Source organism: Hipposideros armiger, unplaced genomic scaffold (genome assembly GCF_001890085.2).
Source record: "Hipposideros armiger isolate ML-2016 unplaced genomic scaffold, ASM189008v1 scaffold_93, whole genome shotgun sequence".
NCBI lineage: Eukaryota > Metazoa > Chordata > Mammalia > Chiroptera > Hipposideridae > Hipposideros > Hipposideros armiger.
In genome coordinates this window covers 325,256-343,096 of record NW_017731443.1, presented here as the reverse complement: position 1 = coordinate 343,096, position 17,841 = coordinate 325,256, and the positions used below count along the sequence as shown (strand labels likewise).

General features: G+C 58.6%; 2 protein-coding genes across 3 annotated transcripts in view; both read right to left on the bottom strand.

Annotated features, from left to right (window-relative positions):
* Nucleotides 1–266: 266 nt before the first annotated feature.
* POLD4 (DNA polymerase delta 4, accessory subunit) lies at nt 267–2,057 on the bottom strand. Of its 2 annotated transcripts, none has more exons than XM_019645146.1 (4): nt 1,730–2,057; nt 1,424–1,621; nt 1,123–1,234; nt 267–759 (listed from the first exon to the last, which is right to left on the bottom strand). In XM_019645146.1, exons 1-4 carry the CDS (start codon nt 1,824–1,826, stop codon nt 735–737), a joined length of 432 nt encoding a protein of 143 aa, XP_019500691.1. In that variant the 5' UTR covers nt 1,827–2,057; the 3' UTR covers nt 267–734. The 2 variants fall into 2 exon arrangements, with proteins under 2 accessions (XP_019500691.1, XP_019500692.1); XM_019645147.1 differs by having other exon boundaries at nt 1,424–1,513; nt 1,730–2,051.
* Nucleotides 2,058–9,349: 7,292 nt separating this feature from the next.
* Nucleotides 9,350–17,841, bottom strand: part of CLCF1 (cardiotrophin like cytokine factor 1) — a 9,528-nt gene continuing 1,036 nt past the window's right edge. Inside the window, exons 2-3 of the mRNA XM_019645131.1 lie at nt 12,599–12,765; nt 9,350–10,793 (exon numbers count right to left, since the gene is read on the bottom strand). Coding sequence (XP_019500676.1) covers nt 10,299–10,793; nt 12,599–12,765 — 662 coding nt within the window. The 3' untranslated portion in view covers nt 9,350–10,298. The remainder of the gene's footprint in view (nt 10,794–12,598; nt 12,766–17,841) is intronic.

The following is a 17,841-nucleotide window of genomic DNA, read 5'->3' as shown; positions in this document are numbered from 1 at the left end:
GTTGGTCTGGGAGGTTTTCTCTGGCTGATCAGTGCGGGCGACTAAAGAGTAGTTCCCCTGTTCACCACCAGGGGGCGCCAGAGGTTGCTCAGCTCTCGTGAGGACTTGCCTGTTTGTCTTACGTGTCTTTCTTCCCTCTTGGGTCTAAAGTTAGGCAGAGGACGAGGCACATGCACCTTGTAAAAAAGTGTGGTGCTGGCTCTCTCCCACCTATCGACTTGCTGGGTGCTGCCAGCCCAAGCAGGGCCACAGTAAGGGACTGGAGGTCAGGCTTCCAGGGTGTTCTTTATTGATAAGCATTAGTGAACCACTTGCCCTGTGAGCTCAGCCAGTGCTGTCCTCATATTCCCAGTCTTAGGTGGGGAGTGCATCTGCCTGAGTCTGCTCGAGCAGACTGTGCCTAAGTTGCTACACCGTCCCCAGGGCCGCAGTCTTCAGATCAGAGAGGCGGCAGGGAGGCGGTGTGGCAGGCATCGGAATGGTCATGGCCAGGTCCTTGTCCTCAGGGACCACTTCTCATGGAGGAGATGCTCGTCAGCTCTCAGAGGGGTTCTGGGAGCCTGCTGGTTAGATGGAGGGCTGATTGCAGAGACCAGATTCAGGCTCCTTCCTTCCCTGTGAGACTTTTTCCTGCCAAACGTTCTCCACAGCAGAGCTGAGTTGAGGGGCCGCAACTGGCTCTCCCTTGTGTCCTGAGGTTCTCAGGTAGTGGGCAGGAAGTCTTAGGTGGTGCCTCAAAGGGGATAGAGATGCCAGAGGCTGTGCAAGGGTGGCAGGGGAGGGAGAAACCAGAAAGAGTCAGTCTATCAAGTCCCTCGATCTGATTGAGCCAGCACCAGCTCTTGAGCATGGCCCATAGTCCTTGGCCAACCCCTCAGTACTAAATAGATAGTCCCCTGGGCCCTGGGTTCACCCTCCCCCCACCATGAGCTCAGAGACAAGAATTATTAAAGCAACCTTCTGTCCTCTTGAGCCAGGCACCTTGTAGAATTTTCTTGCCTGCTCAGCAAAGGACCCCATTTCTCCCTCGGGTCAGGGCAGCCCCCACCCAGGACCAGTGGGCTGGTGGTGCCTGGAGAAGGCCCTGGCTGGCCTGAAAGCCTGCCCCGGTCTGTCTCTGACCTGCACTGGAAGCGGGGATCTCCAGGGTGGGTCTGCAGCACCTGATGCACTTCTGGGGGAGGGTCCAAGCCCATCTGCTGTGCCCGATGCCAGCGTTGCAGCCGAGTGATCCCTGCCAGGGTGGGAAGAAGACAGTGGGGCCTCAGAGGGGGTAGGGAAGAGTCCAGGCTAGAGAATGTGTGTCTCTCACCTCAGGAGACAGTGCCTGAGAGGGTCAGGCAGGGGCTTGGGTTGCTTCAGAGACGTGTGGGTGACAGGACTGGCTCTAGGATGTGCTCCTGGGGCCTGAAGGGGCTCTCACCTGTGCAGGGCCCATACTGCCAGGCCAAGTCAAATTGCCTCAGCAGCTCCAGCTCCGCTTCGTCCACGCTCAAGGGCTGGGGCTCTTCCCCTGCAATGACAAGCTGCTCCTCAGGCCTGCCCAGGCCTGTGCCCCATGCCTCACAGCTGTCCTGCTGCTCGCCAGTCCTCACCACTCCCCTGCCTTCCAAGGCCAGGCCTGGTGTAGGAAGCAGAGGACATACTTCACTTCCCCTTTATTACCCAAGTCCCATGTCCCTCGGCGTCCACTCCTCCCGCCCCACCCCACACCCCACACCTCAGAGACCTAGCTCTGGTGCCAGCTCCCCTTTGCTGTGTCCAGCAGGGTCCTCCCTCCTCTTCACTACAGGATAGGAGTCAGTGATGAGCCGCTTCCGGCCCATGGTGGCCACCCAGGCAGGCGGAGAAGGAGGCGACTGCGGAGAGAGACAGGAGAGAGGCCAGTGGGCACGAGAGAGACAGCTGCTGAGAGAGAGAGTGAGATAGAGCTGGGGCCAGAGAGCGAGCCTGGGGCCAGCGACGGGCAGACAGGATGACCCAGACAAGCAGAGAGGAAGTTCGCAGGTTCCAGGGGATGACGCATCTCCCGTACCTTCAAGCACGCAAACATCAAAGACTCAAGCCAATGGCAGGCCGCCTCCGTGGGGCGGGGCCTGACTCCAGCCAATGGCAGGTGGTGTAGGCAGAGGAGGCGGGGTAGCTGCTACAGCTGTGTTCCGGGGGAGAAGGGGTGAGGCTGGGGTGGGAGACCTGTCAAAATGCCCCGGACAACACCACCTCCTCCTGCCGCCCCCCCACATTGGCCTGCAGTGAGTCTCGGGGGACTTACAGAGCGTTATCCTCAGGCTCTCACTTCCCGTTTTCCCTTCCTAGGCAAATGTTCTTTTCAGCCTCACTAATCCCCGTGGCCGGTTTGTAACTCCCCAGAGCCCAGCTGGAGCCTTCCACTCCCCACCTCCCCCCCCAACCGCCCCCCCCCTCGGCCCACAGAACGTTGTGGGGGCAGGTCTAGAGGTCCAAAGAGAGTTGGGGTTAATCCAGCCCTCTTCCCTGCTCCCACCCCACCCCCACTGGCCCCAGGAGAGCTGGCTGGAGAAGCCCATGGGTTGGGAAAGCTCCTTTCTCACAGTCCGCTCCCAAAGGTACTGCCCACTCTTAGTCCAGGCAAGCATTTGCCTTGTGGGTTCTCCTGGGGGACCCACAGCCGGCTCCTGCCTGCCCTACTAGTCAGGAAGACTCCACAGTGAGCGGGAGGCCAGAGTAGCTTGGGATCCCCAGTTCTTCACAGCACTCTTTCCTGTCTCACACTAATACGAGCATGTGAGCAGAAAACACCAACAATAAACCTAACACTTATACGGCACTTACAGTGTGCCAAATACTGTCCTAAGCACTTTCCCACAGATTCACGCAACTAAAATAGATGGAACATTGTTCCTGAAAGTAGGAAGTGCTGATAGTCACAGGCATTGTGGGGCCCCAGTTAAACCACAGCCCCTCCATCACCCTCAGGAGCTCATAGGCTAATAGGATCCACAAGTTGTCCATGCAAAGATAAACTTACTAACAATTAGGAGAAGGGAGAAGGGTGGGTCAGAGATGGGTTGGCCCACAGGGCGGGCTTAGGACTGGAAGGCCTCCTGGAGGAGGCAGGCTGAGTAAACAGCATCTCTCTATTCTCCACCCATGACCTTTGTCCCAGGGGCTCTTGTCATCGCTGACTCACCCCTACACCCGCCTCCCCCTCACCAACTTCCTGGCAGTAGACAAAAATGCTGGCCAGTGGGAGTCTGGGAATCTGCACAGGGACAGCCCGGCTCTAATCACCCTCCGGTTCTTCCCTCCATGGGAGCAAGGGCCTACTCAGAGGCCGCTGCCTTCCCCCTCTCCCACTGCTCTGGAGTCTGGGTGCTCTGGGTGGGAGAGAAGGGTGGGCACAAGGGAGGAGAACACTCTGGAGAGGGGACCCCCAAAGGGGAGACGCAGGAGCAGGCCATGTCTTCAGGGGCCTCCTCCCGCCGGCTCTCCCATCTGCTTTGTTGAGGAGGGCTGAGTGGAGGAGTGAGAGCTCCTGGGTGCGCTGCACAGAGCTAGGGGGCCCTTCCCTGCTTTATTGTTTGGACTGGGCCTGATCTAATCCCCCCATCTGCTTCATGGACTAAGTGGGGCCCACACTGAGGGAGACAGGGGCCCTGCTGCTTTGGGGAGGGAAGTAGGGAGGCCCTCCCCTCCAGGCCTGGGAAGGGCTTAGGTGTGGGGTCCTGTCAGGCACTGGGCACTCCACGGAGGGATGGCGGCCAGGCTCTGTAGGACTGACCACCCCCTCTCCAGAAGGCGTTCCCAGAGGCGTGTGGCACCCAACTCCTGAGCCCACAAAGCCCTGAGGGAGTAGGGAGCCATGGGTGGGACAGACCCCTCCTCATTCCTGGTCCCTCCCACCCCTGAAAGCTGATAGCCGTGGGGCCCTGCCACCGCCCAGGGAGCGTGAAATGGGGTGTGCCTCTGGGCGGCCACAGTGGCCCCTGCTGCTGCCTGGGCCTATTCCCTCTTCCCTCTGGCACCCTGACCTGCTGTGTGGGCACTGTCCAGAGTGTCCCTGCCAGCTGCCCCCAGATTTGCCTGGCCCAGGCCCCACTAGCCTCTCCCACCCAGCCTGGAAGATGTCACCCTTAGCCTTCAGCGTTCCCCAGCCCCAAGAAAGAGCATCAGGGCAGTCAGCCGGCGTGCTAGCACCTGAGGGCTGGCTTCCTGGCTTGGAGGTGTGGGAACTCTGCACTGGCAGCATTGCCCTCCTCTCCTAGTCAGACCGCAGTGGGATCGAGGCCAAAGGCTCAAAGGAGTTGGCATCCAGGAGTTTGGAGCCACCCCTGCCCAGTCGGCATCCTTCCCTTACTTGGCATCTGGTTCCCTAAGGTGTGCTGGCATCTAGACCAGACTTTGGCCTGCCCATCCTTGGTCTTTTCCTTCTTTTCTTCCCCAACCTTGCCTGCCCCCTATCACCTTCCTTCCTGGAGCTCCTACCCTGCTCAGACAGCCTCCCGGCCCATCCCCAAAACTGCTGTCTGGGGTCTGTCACAGTTCAGGTTCAGGCTAGAGGACCAGGCCAGAGGTCTGAGTTGGGGACTAAATTCTCTCTCCTTCAGGGAATTTCCTGAGACCCAGGCCTTGGTTTCTGTGTCAGCCCTGACCCCCAGAGGCTGGTGATGGGACTAGCAGGAGCGACCTTTGCACCTTGGCCTGGGAACACTCAAGGCCCTTGCCTCATGGCTAAGACCAAAGTCTTGGGGGAACCCAAGGAAAAAAGGAGAGAAAAGAACTGGAACAGGAGCCCAGAACCCTCCTGAGGGCTGAGGCCCACCGGGACTGCTCCAAAGGGAAGGGGGATTAGGCCTGGCTTAGCTCAGACAATGTGGCAGGATGGGGGCCCTCAGCACTGCGCATGTGCCCAGGAGCCCCTTCCCCTCCCCCAGCTCATGATGGAGCTTGTGGGGAGAGCCAGCTAGAGCTAGGAAGGTGGGGGCAGGTGGAGGGAGGAAAGCAGCTGCCTGGGGCCCAGCAGGCTGTGGGGCGTTGCCGTTCTCCTTGCCTCTCCCCAGTACCCCCCTTCCTCAGTCCCTCAGTCCCTGCCACCCACTCTGAGCTGGAGATTGTGGGCAGCCAGACTCACACCCTGGGCCCCCACATATACACCCTGGGCCCCACTCCCCACCCTGTGGGCCAGAATTCTTTCAGGTAGCTCCTCCTAGTTCCACACGACCCTCCCAGATACCCCAATTTTCTCTGACCTAGTGGGCTTAGGGGCAGGGGCCTGGTGGAAGGCAAAGGTTTTCCCCTGGGTCTGAGTTTTTCTGCCACTGTTTTTTTATCCTGTCTCAACCACCCGCTCCAAGCCTCCTCCCATCACCTCCTCTTTCACCTTGGCCGTCCTGGCTCCATGAAGTTCTGGGAAGATTTGAAAAGGAGCCCTTCTGGCCATTCCTCACCTTGGCCACCAGGTGTCAGACTTTGTCCAGCTGGGAGGAAGGGCCTGGCTCCCACCCCGTCAGCCAGCCTTGGAGATCAGGGCAAGTTGGCGAGGGGCCTAGAGGTGACCCCTGAACTAGGGAGGCTGAGGGACCTTGAAGGCTGGGATGAGGAAGAGCTGAATCTGTGGTTCTGAAGCTCACAGTTACTCTCTTACTGCCCCCGCCCCCACCCTACTGACAAGGGCTTTGTCCACTGCTGGGAAATTGGGGGAACCGGGCTGAGTGAGTCAGGGAGCTCAAGAACTGCAGGGACAAAGGCAAGGCCATTTGTGGCTCCAGAGAAGAAGGGGGAGCTGAGAGGGAGCCACCCAACAGAGCACTCAGCCTGGCCTGGGTCACTGGTCACTGCCCTCTAGGCTAAGGGGCACAGGGCCTCCCTTGGCCCTTCCCCATTTGGGGTAGCTGTGGCGAGTGTGTGCGTGTGTGAGTGTAAGATGAGTGCTTGAATGAGTCTTCTCACAGACCAAGGGGGCCCTAAGTCCAGGATGTTGGGTCAGTCTTTGCCAACACAGGCAATGGGCAAGGTGCGGCTTCCCTTTCGCCTCCCTGCAGCAGAACCTCCTCCGTACTCACTCCTACACCCCTGGAAGTTGACTCCCCCAAGCGACAGCTCCCTAGCGTGTGCGCATTCTCTCAAACACAGGCGTGTGTCCAGGCACCCAAGATGACAATGAGATGTCGACTCCATCCCACACTGCCTGGAGATGACAGGGAGGAGGGCCTTCTCCCCACCCCACCCCTAGAGACCACACCCTCCCCCCATGATACCGCAGGGCCGCAGGAATTCCGGGCTCTTAGGTTGACCACTGGATACCTGGGCCCCTGACTAGAAGACCAAACTTAAGAGGTGGAACCTAAGATAACCAACGAAAACTCATCATGTCTCCTGGAACAGCTGTGGACGGGGAAGCAACGACAAACTCACCCTCATACAAGCCCGGTGACCTGTCATTTACCAGGAGCGGCCTGCCCTGTGGTCCACAGTGCTGAAATTCAAAGGAGGGGCTCACACCACCGACACCATCGGTAGGGAGCTATCTGGGGTAGAGTTCAAGAACTCAACCTCTGAAATGCCCTCTTTGAAATGCTCTCTTCTGCACCCACCTCCCTTTCTCCTCAGCTGGAGTGAATCCAGAGCTCACCCACCTTCCTCCTGGTCACTCCCTCCTGTTTCTGTCGGCTCCCCGCCTGCCCGCACTGAGCACTGCATGACTGACAGCCACTCTCAGCACAATTCCTAGCCCTCCAGAGTCTCGCCCCAGGATGCGCTGCCGCGCTGCCTTGCCAGTCCTCAGCCTTGGGGAATGCCTTTTCTCCACGCTGCCCCCACCCCTGGACATCTCTGGCTTGCTTGGGAATGTCACGAATGGGTCAGTTGACAACAGAGTTGTGTTTGCTGGCGTCACCGGGCTCCGTGTGGCTGCCCAGCACCCCTTTTGATTCTCTTCTGCTTGTTCCTGATCGCTTTCCCCGAGGGTCTCCATTCTTCTCCAGCCGCCATCCCTCACACAGCAATGACATTTACATCTCTTCCATTGAAAACCACAACAGCAAACCTACCAACCAAACAAAACACGTTCCATGCCCCTGCTACCCCCCTAGATATTTATTCCCTTTGGCACCCAAATCCTGAGGGAACATATTGACCCCTTCTACCATCTCCTTTAATCTCACAACTCGGCATCTGCCTCTCAACTGCTCTCGCAGAGGTCATCTGGGACTTCCTGATAACCAAAGCCAGTGGATTTCCACCGTATTCTTCTCTCAGTTCTTCTGGGGCATCTGACATTGTCAATCAACTGCCTCCTTAAAACTCGCCTCTCTTGACTTCTCATACGCTGTTGTCTTAACACACTTTAAATCAATTTAAATCAAATTATCGAGAACTTTAGTCTATGCCTGCCATGGTGCCAAAATGCTATAGGGATGCAAAGATGAATAAACCACAGAGCCTGCCCTCGAGATGCTACCTGCTTAAAAGGGAGACAGACACACTTAACTATCCCTTGTCTGCCCATCTTCCAAGAATGGTGTCAAGTCCCACCTTGTGCGTTTATGCAAAAGCACTGACTGTGTGCAAGGCTCTGGAGCTACCGCGGTGACCTCAGACACACTGCCTCCCCTCCAGGGCTCCCAGGCCAGCAGAGCCCTCCCCGAACTGGACACAGCTGCCCTGTCCTTGACCCCACAGTGCTCTCACGGCACTTTATCAAATTCTATCTTGGATTCTAGCGTTTGCGGTGAGGGGGGCCCTAGTCCCTTTTCCAGATTATGTTGTTCAACACACTAGTTGAACACCTTTAGGCTGGAGCCTGAGCTGGGTGCTGAGCGAGACAGACGGGGAAGACTCAGAATCTGCCCCCCAAGAAGTTCACAGTACAACAGGGTAGGACATTCCTTCCTCCTCCCTGGGTGCCGTCCAGCCCTTTGCTTACTGCCTCACACATAATGGGCTGCTCCTCGTTTGGCCCCTGCACGCAGACAGCCCAGGTACCCTCTCCTTTCTGTCTCCTTAGGCAGGAGGCAGGGCCTGCAGGTGCCTCTGACCATGTCCGGCAGATGTCTCTGCCCGAAGAAGCGCCTGGACCACTCAGCATGGGCATGTTCCCTCCAGCTTGGGCCAGGTGACTCAGGGACATTCAGCAGAGCCCAGCCTGCCCCACCCCCAAGCAAGTCCAATGGCTCCTGCACCTACACTCCGGCCTCTCCCTTCTCCAGTGGCTCAGGCACTTGTCGGTACCTCCCAGTGCGTGTCGCACGTGCACACTTTTGTTGCTCATCACTCAGGTTCACTGGTCTCTCTTCCCAGGCAGATCGCAGGCTGCACAAGGGCAGCAGCCATGTTGGGTCTTGGACTTCTTGTATCTTTCCAACACCAGTTAGCACAGCGATGGGCCGGTAATTAGGTCTTTAAAATATTTGTCAAGGAATGGACATCACCGTCGTGTGTTATTCCTTCGCTTAGGGCACTGTCTCCAGGAGCCCCTTGTGAAGCATCCACGTATTACCTGGGAGCAGTTACCCGTTAATTCACCCAGCAGCTCTTCATTGGTGTCGTCCCCAGATGTCCTGAGTAATCTGCAGTGACAAGTCACTGCTGCAGCCAAGTGTCTCTCTTGTCCTTTCCAACAACCTTATAAGGGAATTTAATACCCCCATTTCACAGACAGAGAAACTGGAGGATAGGGCTTTAAATCATTTGTCCACGGTCATTCAGCTAACAGGTTATGAAACTGGGCTTTGAACTAGGTCACCCCTCGAACAGCATCTTCCCCGTTCACGTGCAGGCCAATATGAGTTTTTCTCTTTCCCACTAATCTGCTGTCTTACATTGGAGGGAGAGGAGTCGTCACCGCTGACTCGTGACTTGGCCACAGTCCATCGCCCTCCCTAGGAGATGAAGGGCATTGAGAAGGTGAGGGCCACTGCTGGGGAGCAGGGGGCCGAAGGCAGTCACAGGTAGGGGTTCTGGGGAAACTGAGGACTGAATGCATGGGCTAACCACTGGAGAGCATCAGAGGAGCAGACAAAACTGCTTTGCAGAGAGACAGACTGATAAGACCGTGAAAGTAATCCGGAGAGGTGAGGTAGGCTGAGCAGAGGCTGGAAGGAGGAAGCCAGGCGACAGCCAGGCATTTGGGAGGACTGTGGAGCATGGCGTTCAAGGAGTGGCTGGAGTGAAGGCTGCTGTGTACACATCTTCCCCGGTGGACAGAAAGGGGACAACCTCTTCCCCGAGCTCTTTGCATCTCCTGAGGTCACCCTGGGGCTTCCAGGCTCTCCCAGGGGATGGTGGGAGCCAGGGGAGGGGCAGGGGGAGGACCAGGAGGAGGAGGAGGAATGAGAGTCAGGAGGAGGGGCCAGGCCAAGCAAAGAGATGCTTCTGGGGCAAGCATTTTATTTGTTAATACAAGAATAGAAATTCTGCAATAAATATAATCTAATAAATAACATCTCCAAATAAATAAATATTAATACAACAAACAGTCATGAGTGGTTGGGGCTGAGGGGCAGGGCCTGGGGGAGCTGCCCCCCCGACACCCCGAAATGCTACTGCAATGTAAACTTTCAGGAAATCCTGTGGCTGTGGCGATGGTTGCCCTCCCCAGGCTGGGCAACCCACAGATACCCTGGAAAAGGGGGCGGAGAAGGGGCACCATGATGCCGGCAAGAACATTCGAGGCAAGGTCCTTTGGTTGCTACCCTGTGCCACGATTGCCTTGGTGACCCCTGGGTCTGGTCTGTCCCTGCCCCTCTGATTTCAGTATTACCTCCAACGCAGACCCCACCACTTCCATTTTGAGTCCCATCTCTTCCTCTTTGGACTTGCCACTGTGTGTGTTTCCTGAATTGGACGTATGGAGTTAATGGGGGTAGGGGAGCAACACCCATCTAAGGGGAGTGGGGTGGCCAAAGAGCTTCACCCCAGAAAGGCACATGCCGTGGTGGCCCCCTCCCTGCCCTACAGGAATGCTTCCTGGAAGTGCCACTTGAGGGGCTGGTTGGGCGCTGGCAAGTGGTGGGCCGGCAGCAGGGGGCTGTGAGACAGCCTCTGCGCCAACTCGCACCACGCCGGGCTCCCTTGAGCATTACTTCCTGTGGAAATGGGACAGGGCCTATTGCACCTCTTCCCCAGACCTGCAGAACTTTGGGAAGCGGGGAGGGGATGGGCCTTATTGCATCACGCCCTCCTCCAAGTCCGGGAAGGGCCAGAGAGGCTCACTGCTTCTGTCTCCTGGCTCAACAAGAGTTGGCATACAGGTTTCTCCCTCCCAGAGCGGGAGCAGGGTTGGAAGGGGAAGGGAAAGAGGAGGTGGTAAAGGTCAGAGATCAGAAGCCATGGGCCTCCAGGTGCAGGGTGACCGCCGCTGCTGGAGGCTGCATCTTCTTCTTGAGCCGGTTGAAGTCCTTGGCTGAGCGCCACAGCCAGGTCTGCAGCTCCTTCAGCAGCCAGAAGTCATCCATCTTCTGGAGGAAGTCGCTGTGGGCAGGGCCAGGGGCCCAGGTGGGCTCAGTCCCAGGCAGAGGCTGGGGCAGCGGGTAGCCCAGAGCCGCCATGACACCCGCGATGCTGCCCAGCAGGCCCTGAACGCTGGTGCAGAAGTGGGCCAGGCTGCGGCGCAGCTCGGCTGCCGCTGCCTGCCGATTGAGGCCACGCAAGTGGCACAGAAGGTGGCTGTAGGCCTCGTAGTTCTGGGTCAGCCGCAGTTTATCATTGAGGCTTCGCCACACTTCCAAGTTGACAGTGGCCCTGGGCAGAGTCTCTGCCCCCAGCCGAGGTGGGTTGAAGTCAGGCTCGTTGAAAGGGGGGCCCAGGTAGTTCAGCTGCGGAAAGGAGAGGGTGATGGGGAAGGAGGGGGAGCAAGCAGCCAGCTCACCGCATGCCCAGGAGATACCTGCCCCCAAAGCTCCTACTTCCTGTGTCCCCTGACACTGGCTCTATCAACGCGCTCACTGGGCCTCTGTTCACAGGCCTCCCTAAGTTTCTCCAGGGATGTATGGAGGTGACAGTTGAAGCAATGGGGGTGCTGAGCTCTCCTATGGAGAGAGGTGTAGGAAGAGAAAAAGCGAGCAGCAGAGACTCAGGGAGGACGGGCTGGTTTGACTGGCTGTGTTTGCAAGCCTCCGGAGAGTGCCCACCTGGGGGCAGGGCAGAGAGGAAGAGGACCCAGGAGGCCAGGCTGCAGAGGCAGAAGGTGGACCAGGGGAGTGCGGAGCCAAGAAGAGGAGTTCAAGAAGGCAGCAGCGCTCAGCAGTGTGGCTGTAAAACAGAGCAGGAGAATGAGCCTTAGAAAATGCCGTTGGGTTTGGCAAGAAGGAGGTGCCTGACAACCTTGGAGAGAACCGTTTCAGTGGCCTGGAAGCCAGATTGCAGGGGGTTAAGGAGTGAGTGGGTGGAGAGGAAGTGGAGGCAGAGGGTGTAGACCACTCCTTCGAGAAATTTGGCAGGGAAAGCCAGGAGAGGAAAAGGGTCGGGAACTAGAGGGGGTAGCAGAGTCAAGCAAAGGTTTTCTGGACAAGGAAAGCGGGTGGAAAGGCAGAGGGCCTGTGGGCATCGGAGCTCCATTTGCCTCTTGACATGTTCTGGTCCCAGCAGCTGCAGGGCTGGGGACAGAAGGTCTTCACTCAGCCCCAAGGAAGGGCTCGGGAGGAAGAAACTGAGGCAGTGTCAAGAGCTGGGCAGCAGGAAGGGTATGGAAGACAGTCTAGGGAAGAGGACACGGCCCTGCCAACCCCCCGGGGGAGAAGCCTGGGGCCCAGGGAAAGGGCTGAGGGAGACAGTTCAGCTGGGGAGAGAAAGGGGCGAGGCCTGGGATAGGCAAGGGCCCAGGGGGAGGTTCACACGCTGACAAGCACAGAGACAAACTAATTTCCTCGGTGTATCCCGGGGCTGGAGCCAGCTCCCCCGCTGCCCTCCTCCCCTTTCTTTCCCTGGCTCCAGAGTAGGGTCTGGGATGTGGGAGAGGAACACGGGAAGAGGGGGCCGGCTCCCTGCGGTCCTCGCTAACTCCGACCTTCCTTCCTCCTCCCCTGGGCTCTCAGAACACCTCTGGGTCGCCCGCAAATCCTGTCAGAACTTCACCCGCGCCCCGCGCCCTCTGCCACGACTGGCCTGGGTTCCCTGCAGCCCCCTTCACATAAGTCCCCTCTAGGAGGCCCAGCTAGGATGGGAGAGGCAGACAGAAGGGAGGCCCATGGGTCCAGAGCAGCAGGGCCCCAGGTCTGGGGCAGAGGCGAGCTGGAACACAGGCATGGAAGGTGGGGCCCCTCCATCCCCACCCAGCCCCGCCCGTGCAAGAGACACCACAACACGGTGTAAACAGAGGAGACTTCCCCGGCCCCCAGGGGGAGGCGGGCGGCTGGGCTGGCAGCCAGTGGGGCAATGGGCCAAGGCGGGTGCGAGGCCTGCCCACATGCCTAGTCCTGGGGCCAGGGATGGGGAGGAGGGGGCACCTAAGAGGGAAGGGCAGGAGATAGGCCAGACACAGAGACTGCTTGGAGCCAAAGGGCCCCTCCTTATCACCCCACATTCATCAGGACCCCTCCACCATTCTGTCTCTCTCTCCCCAAATTCCTCTTCTCATTCTCCGCCCAACTCCCAGGCCCCTGAACTGCCCCTGGATACTCACGTAGGTCCCAGCCAAGCTGCGGAGTTGGTGCTCCAGGTAGCGGGTGAGGTCATAGGTTTTCTGGATGGAGGGGCCAGGCCCTGGGTCCCCTGTGCGATTGAGGGCTGGCACTGCAGGGAGGTGCCAGAGCACGGTGCACAGGCAAGCTAGCATCCCCCACGAGTCCCCTGTGGACAGGATGGGCAAGAAGCATGAGGCCTGGCCTGGCCCAGTAGAGGAAGCAGCTGGCAGCCCCTCAGGTGTCTGTCCCCACCTTGGGCTGGGAGGGGGGGCGAGGGTGGGACGCCAGATGGGAGACAGGGGGGATGGAGGAGGGGAGCATTCCTGGCCCAAGAAAGCGCACGTGTGTGTATGTGTGTGTGTGTGTGTGTGTGTGTGTAGGCATGTATGTTGCGGGTGTGTACCAGTAGATACTGGAGCGTACGTTTGTGTCAGCTATAAGAGTCACTGTATATGTGCTGGCATGTATGTGTGTGTGTAAGGAGCCACGGGGCCAGGCCTAGGGACACGAATCAGTATTCCAGCGTTCCAGGTGTACCTCAGCCTCCCGGTCCCACTGCAGCTTGTGGGGAGCCAAGGGATGGGAAACCACATGTCAGAGCTGCCAGCTGAGAGCAGTCAGCCCTGGGACAGGTGGAAGGGAGAGGCCGCCCCCAAGAACAAAGGAGTCCAGTCAAGCTCCAGGAGGCAAGGTGCAGGGTCAGGCCACCGGTGGGGTCAGGCAGGACACAGGCCTGGCTCCTGTGGTCAGTGGTGGGAACATTCTAGGATGTGACCCCTGCTGTGAGAGTGTAGCATGAGGTTAGAGTAAAGATTCACTGTCAGGGATTGCCTGCCGTGTGGAGGTTTGGTCCATTCTTATCTAGGATTTTGGATGGGGAACAGTTTGACCTGAATATGGCCTTTCAATCAGCCTGCAATGGAGAGGGAGGGGGAGAAGGGAGGATGGAAGAGGAAGGGGAAGGGGAAGAGAGAGAATGATGGATTTGATGAATGGACTTGGCAGCTGATGGTGCTGGAGAGTTTGGGCATCCGGGATGCCAGGGACCAGGGGTTAAGGCTGTAAGACCAGACATAGGCAGTTAGGAAACATGATTTCCCCAGCTTTCAGGTGAGGTCCAAGGTCAAGAGCACTGAGCTAGGATTCAGGGACTGGGTAAAGGCAACTCCGGTTAGGATGGGATAAGGCTATAATTGGCATTGGGCTAGGTTAGCTTTAAGGACTGGATTACTTTTCAAGTTTCAGGTTAGTTTATTGGGATTTGGCTGAGTGAGTGTGGCTGAGGTTTGAGTCCAGCTGGGGGATGTGGTTAGGTTTGGGCAGGCAGAGGGTTGGCTGAGACTCAGGTTCGTGAATGTGTTGATGCAAATCTCAGACGGGGTGATGCATGGCATGTCACTAAGGGTAGGGCTAGTGTGGATTTTAAGCTTGGGTAAATGTGAGATCATGAGTGGTTTCTTTTAGTTTATACTTTCAAATTTTCTGCAATGACATATGTTGTTTTGATAGTTAAAAATAAGTTGGATAGATATGGGTTTAATCATTTGACTGCACTTAAAGTTAGGATAGGTTTGAAGAATTAAACTAGGTTAAGCTTACAATTAGTCATAATACTGGGTCAAGGTTTGAGACAGGATATAAACTTGGAAGCGTTTAGGATTCGAATTGTATAGAATATCTTGCGGAGTGTAGGGCTTGGGGGGGGGGGACTTTTGCAGTGGCCCAACTGGTCAGACTTGACTCTTTCAGATGCTTGACTGGCTGGCTTTACCGATGGAGTGCAGGAGGTAGGGGAGCCGCTAGTCTCGGGGACCCTGCCCTCTTGGGTGAAGGGCCCTTGGTTTGAGGATGTGTGTGCGCGCCCACGCGCGTGTATGTTTTAGGACAGTGAGCAGGGTCAGGCACATAACTGCTCCCGGAGGAGACAGGCTCCCCTTTTCTTCTTTGCCATCTGCAGCCTGTGCCTTCCCTCCTGAACCTTCCTTCCCTCATTCCCTTGCCATCCGAGCTCTTGCTGATGCTGAGTTCATTTCTATTTCCTGTTCTTCACAACCCAAGACGACTCTAGGCCCTTCTCTGCATGAAGCCTTGGGCTACCCTCAGCCTGGCTATCTGGCTGAGTCACCCCCAAGATCCTACAAGGTGAGGTTAGTTTGGGAGGCTGGAGGTGGGCAGTGGCCTTTCCAGCCTTGAGACAGCTTTCAAGATGGAGCCTGGCCTTGCTCGCAGTCAGTGGCAATGCCGAGGGTCCTGGCTGAAACAGTAATTGGGAGCTGGGTTTGCCTCTTTACCCATCCTGCTCTGGGCAGCCCTGCCAGCCAGGCTACTGGGAAGGGGCTCTGCCTATCCCACGGAGTGGGGTGGGGGCACTCAGGAACCCAGCTCGGGGAATTGTTTTCCCTCTCCCCTTCTGGGCCCTGTGGGACATCTCTGGGGAGCACTGCCTCCCTACACAGGGACAGCAGGGGAGAAGCCTTTGGATAAACAAGAGCTAAGTCATCTGGGCAGAAAAACGGCTCATGAAATTAACCAGACGAGGCCGGTGTTTCCAGGAATATTTCAGTTCTGAGGTAACTGTCACTGCAGGCTTGGGGGGGGGGCGGGGGGGACGCGGGCAGGAGAGAGAGCAGAAGGATCCAACTGACCGACCCATGGAGACCCAGAAAGAGAGAAGGAGTCTTAAATCCAGAGGGAGAAAGGCTAGGAGAGGAGAAAGGGGACAGGGCTCTAGCCTCTGTTATGCCAAATTCCAGTGGGCAAAATGTCCGCACATCCCAGGCTGCAAAACTGAAAGCGTCTGGGGCAGAGAACACCTGTGGTTTGGTTGTAAGCAGCCTGCAGCTCGCCTGTGTCCCCTAGAAGGGAGAGTGCAGTGGACATCCCGGAGCCCTCGCCCATCCTCCTCTCCAGGCTCCTGGTGTGCAGGTGGACCTGGCCACTGGGAGCTGTGCCCTGGGCCCCTCCCCCAGTCCTGGCCCCCAGCCCGGCCCCCGCCCCAGCGCTGCCTCTGGCTGCTGCCCACTGATTGTTTACATCCCGTCTTCCCCTGTGTTTATAAATCTGCCTGAGCACGTGAGGAGCTAATGAGTGCAGCTCACGTTTCCTGCTGCAGCCCCCCCACCCCCATCCTGGCCCCCGCCTGGGCCAGCCCCTAATTCCATCCAGATCCCTGGGCCCTGGGAACCGAGGCCCCCCTCGTGAACACACACCACACACACACACACACACTCAGCCCACGGAAGTGCATGGCCACTGACACGCAGCACACTCGTATATGCACGTCTTTAGCCAGCTGCCCCTCAGTCCCTGGCCTGTCCCCCAGGCTGACCTCACTGAGAGTGAGGGTGGGGGCTCAGCGACACAGACAATACAGATGTGCCAGGGTGGCCAGGATGGTAGCACAAGTCAGCGGGGAGACTCTGCACCTGGGATGGGTGGCTAAGAGCTAGCAGAAAACGGAGGAGGCAGTGAGGCATCGCAGAGCTGAGAGGTGCTGGTCTCAATGTGGGCGCCAGGAGGAAAAGCCCTGCCCCTCAGGCCAAACCAGGACAACATCTTAGTGGCCTTGGAGGGGCCTGTTGAGGGGAATCGGGGGAATGAAGCAGTTTAGGGGGTGGTGTGTCCACTGTGGTATGAGAGCCAGGCATTGAGACTGCAGGAAAGGGCCCTTGGGGGGACTTCCCAACCTGCCTTCCCAGAGAAAGGCCCACAGAAACAGTGGGGCTTCCTTTCTCCTCTGCCCTCCCCTCCCCTCCATCCTTCCCTATCCTCCAGGCCCCTGAGGAGTGGTGTAGTGAGTGGGTGCGCATGGGCCCAGAAGTCCGGAGACCTCGCTTTGCCACCAGCCCATCAGGTGATGGGGCTGCACTATGCATATCAAGTTCCTCAGCAGAGCCACTTGGGGCTCCATGTCTGCGGTCCTCTTCAGCAGCCCCCTCCCTGCCCTTCTCGTCCACCGACATGTGAGAGGAAGCCCAGGTCAGGGAAAGCAGCAGCCAGGCGGGCCAGCCACTTTGCCTTGTGAAGTCAGAGTGGTCACAGAAGTTGGGCTTTCGTTGGAGTGAGAGGGTTCCAGAGTGCGCTGCACGAGGACCCCCGAGTGTGCTGGGAGAGAGCAGGGTGAAGCCAGGGGAGCTGGGCCGCCGCTAAACGCGAGGCGCCGGGACCAGGCAAAGGAATTGGTCGGGGCAAGTGTGTGGGTGAGTTTGAAAGGAGTGTTGTGATCCAGAGGGCGGGAGCGGCTCCGAGGGAGCGGGCAGAACCCAGGGTGTGAACAAGCAGGTGGGACTGTAGGGAGGAATGTGAAGTGTCACTAATAGAGTAGCTGGTGTGGCAGGGCGGTGTGCAGAAGTGCGGGGCTCTGTGAGGGGGAGAGGGAGCCATTACACCAGTCAGGGGAGACTTCTGGGGCTGCGGGGGGGGGGGCAGCTGCTGCAATCTCTGCCCGGTGCCCATTTGTCCCCCTGGTTGAGTGCGTGGCTCCAGGGCAGCCAATGTGTCTGAGCCAATGGTGGGCACAGGTCTGGTCTCTCAGGGCAATGTGTCCCTGGCAGGGGTCGTGTGTGCTTGGGTGTGGGGAAGGGATCTGCCTGGACATTGAAAGCAGGAGCTGTCCCTCTGGGTCAGGGTCCCCACAGGAGTGTGTCCAGTGACCCCCACTCAACAGGGCTTGAACTGCTCCTGCCATGCCGGACCGCCAGCCACCTCTCTGCCCCTGGCAGCTCCCTTATACCCCGGGGTGGGTGGGGGGGTGAGCCAGGCCGGCACAGGAGGAAACTGGGACGGGGTCCTCCGGGATTGGGAGTCTCTGGGTAGGGCTTCCTGAGCGCAATGTGTAGTTGCTGGGAAGGAAGGCGGGGAAAGCAGAGGTAAGAGGACTCGGCGAAGCCCGGGGGACAGGGGTTTCCCTCGAGGGACTCTGCCCAGAAACCGTGCGGCGGCGGCGGCCGCCCGCTGGCCCTCCCCGCTCGGCGGTGACCTCTCGCTCCCGGCCCCCTCCCGGTGGCGGCGGCGGCGGCGGCGCCGTCCCCCTGTGTGGCCTGGGCGCCCCGGGCCCCACCCCCGGCCCGCTCCCGCCCGGTCGCTCCCTTCCCGTCGGCGGGGGCGGCCGCGGGCCGCAAGCGCCGAAGGGCCAGTGCCGCCGCTCCCCGGCCGGTGACGGACTTTTTCCTGCCCGGTCCGGCCGGGCTGCACCCGCCCCCCGCACTAATCACTCCCAGGCCGCGGAGGGGCTCGGGGCGGC

Excerpts from the sequence above, each read along its gene's own strand:
- POLD4 (XM_019645146.1), bottom strand. The coding sequence starts at position 1,826 with ATGGGCCGGAAGCGGCTCATCACTGACTCCTATCCTGTAGTGAAGAGG. Across the intron at positions 1,235-1,423 it reads GCAGTATGGGCCCTGCACAG|GGATCACTCGGCTGCAACGC; the intron begins GTGAGAGCCCCT and ends CCACCCTGGCAG. Across the intron at positions 760-1,122 it reads GATCCCCGCTTCCAGTGCAG|CCTCTGGCATCTCTATCCCC; the intron begins GTCAGAGACAGA and ends ACCCTTGCACAG.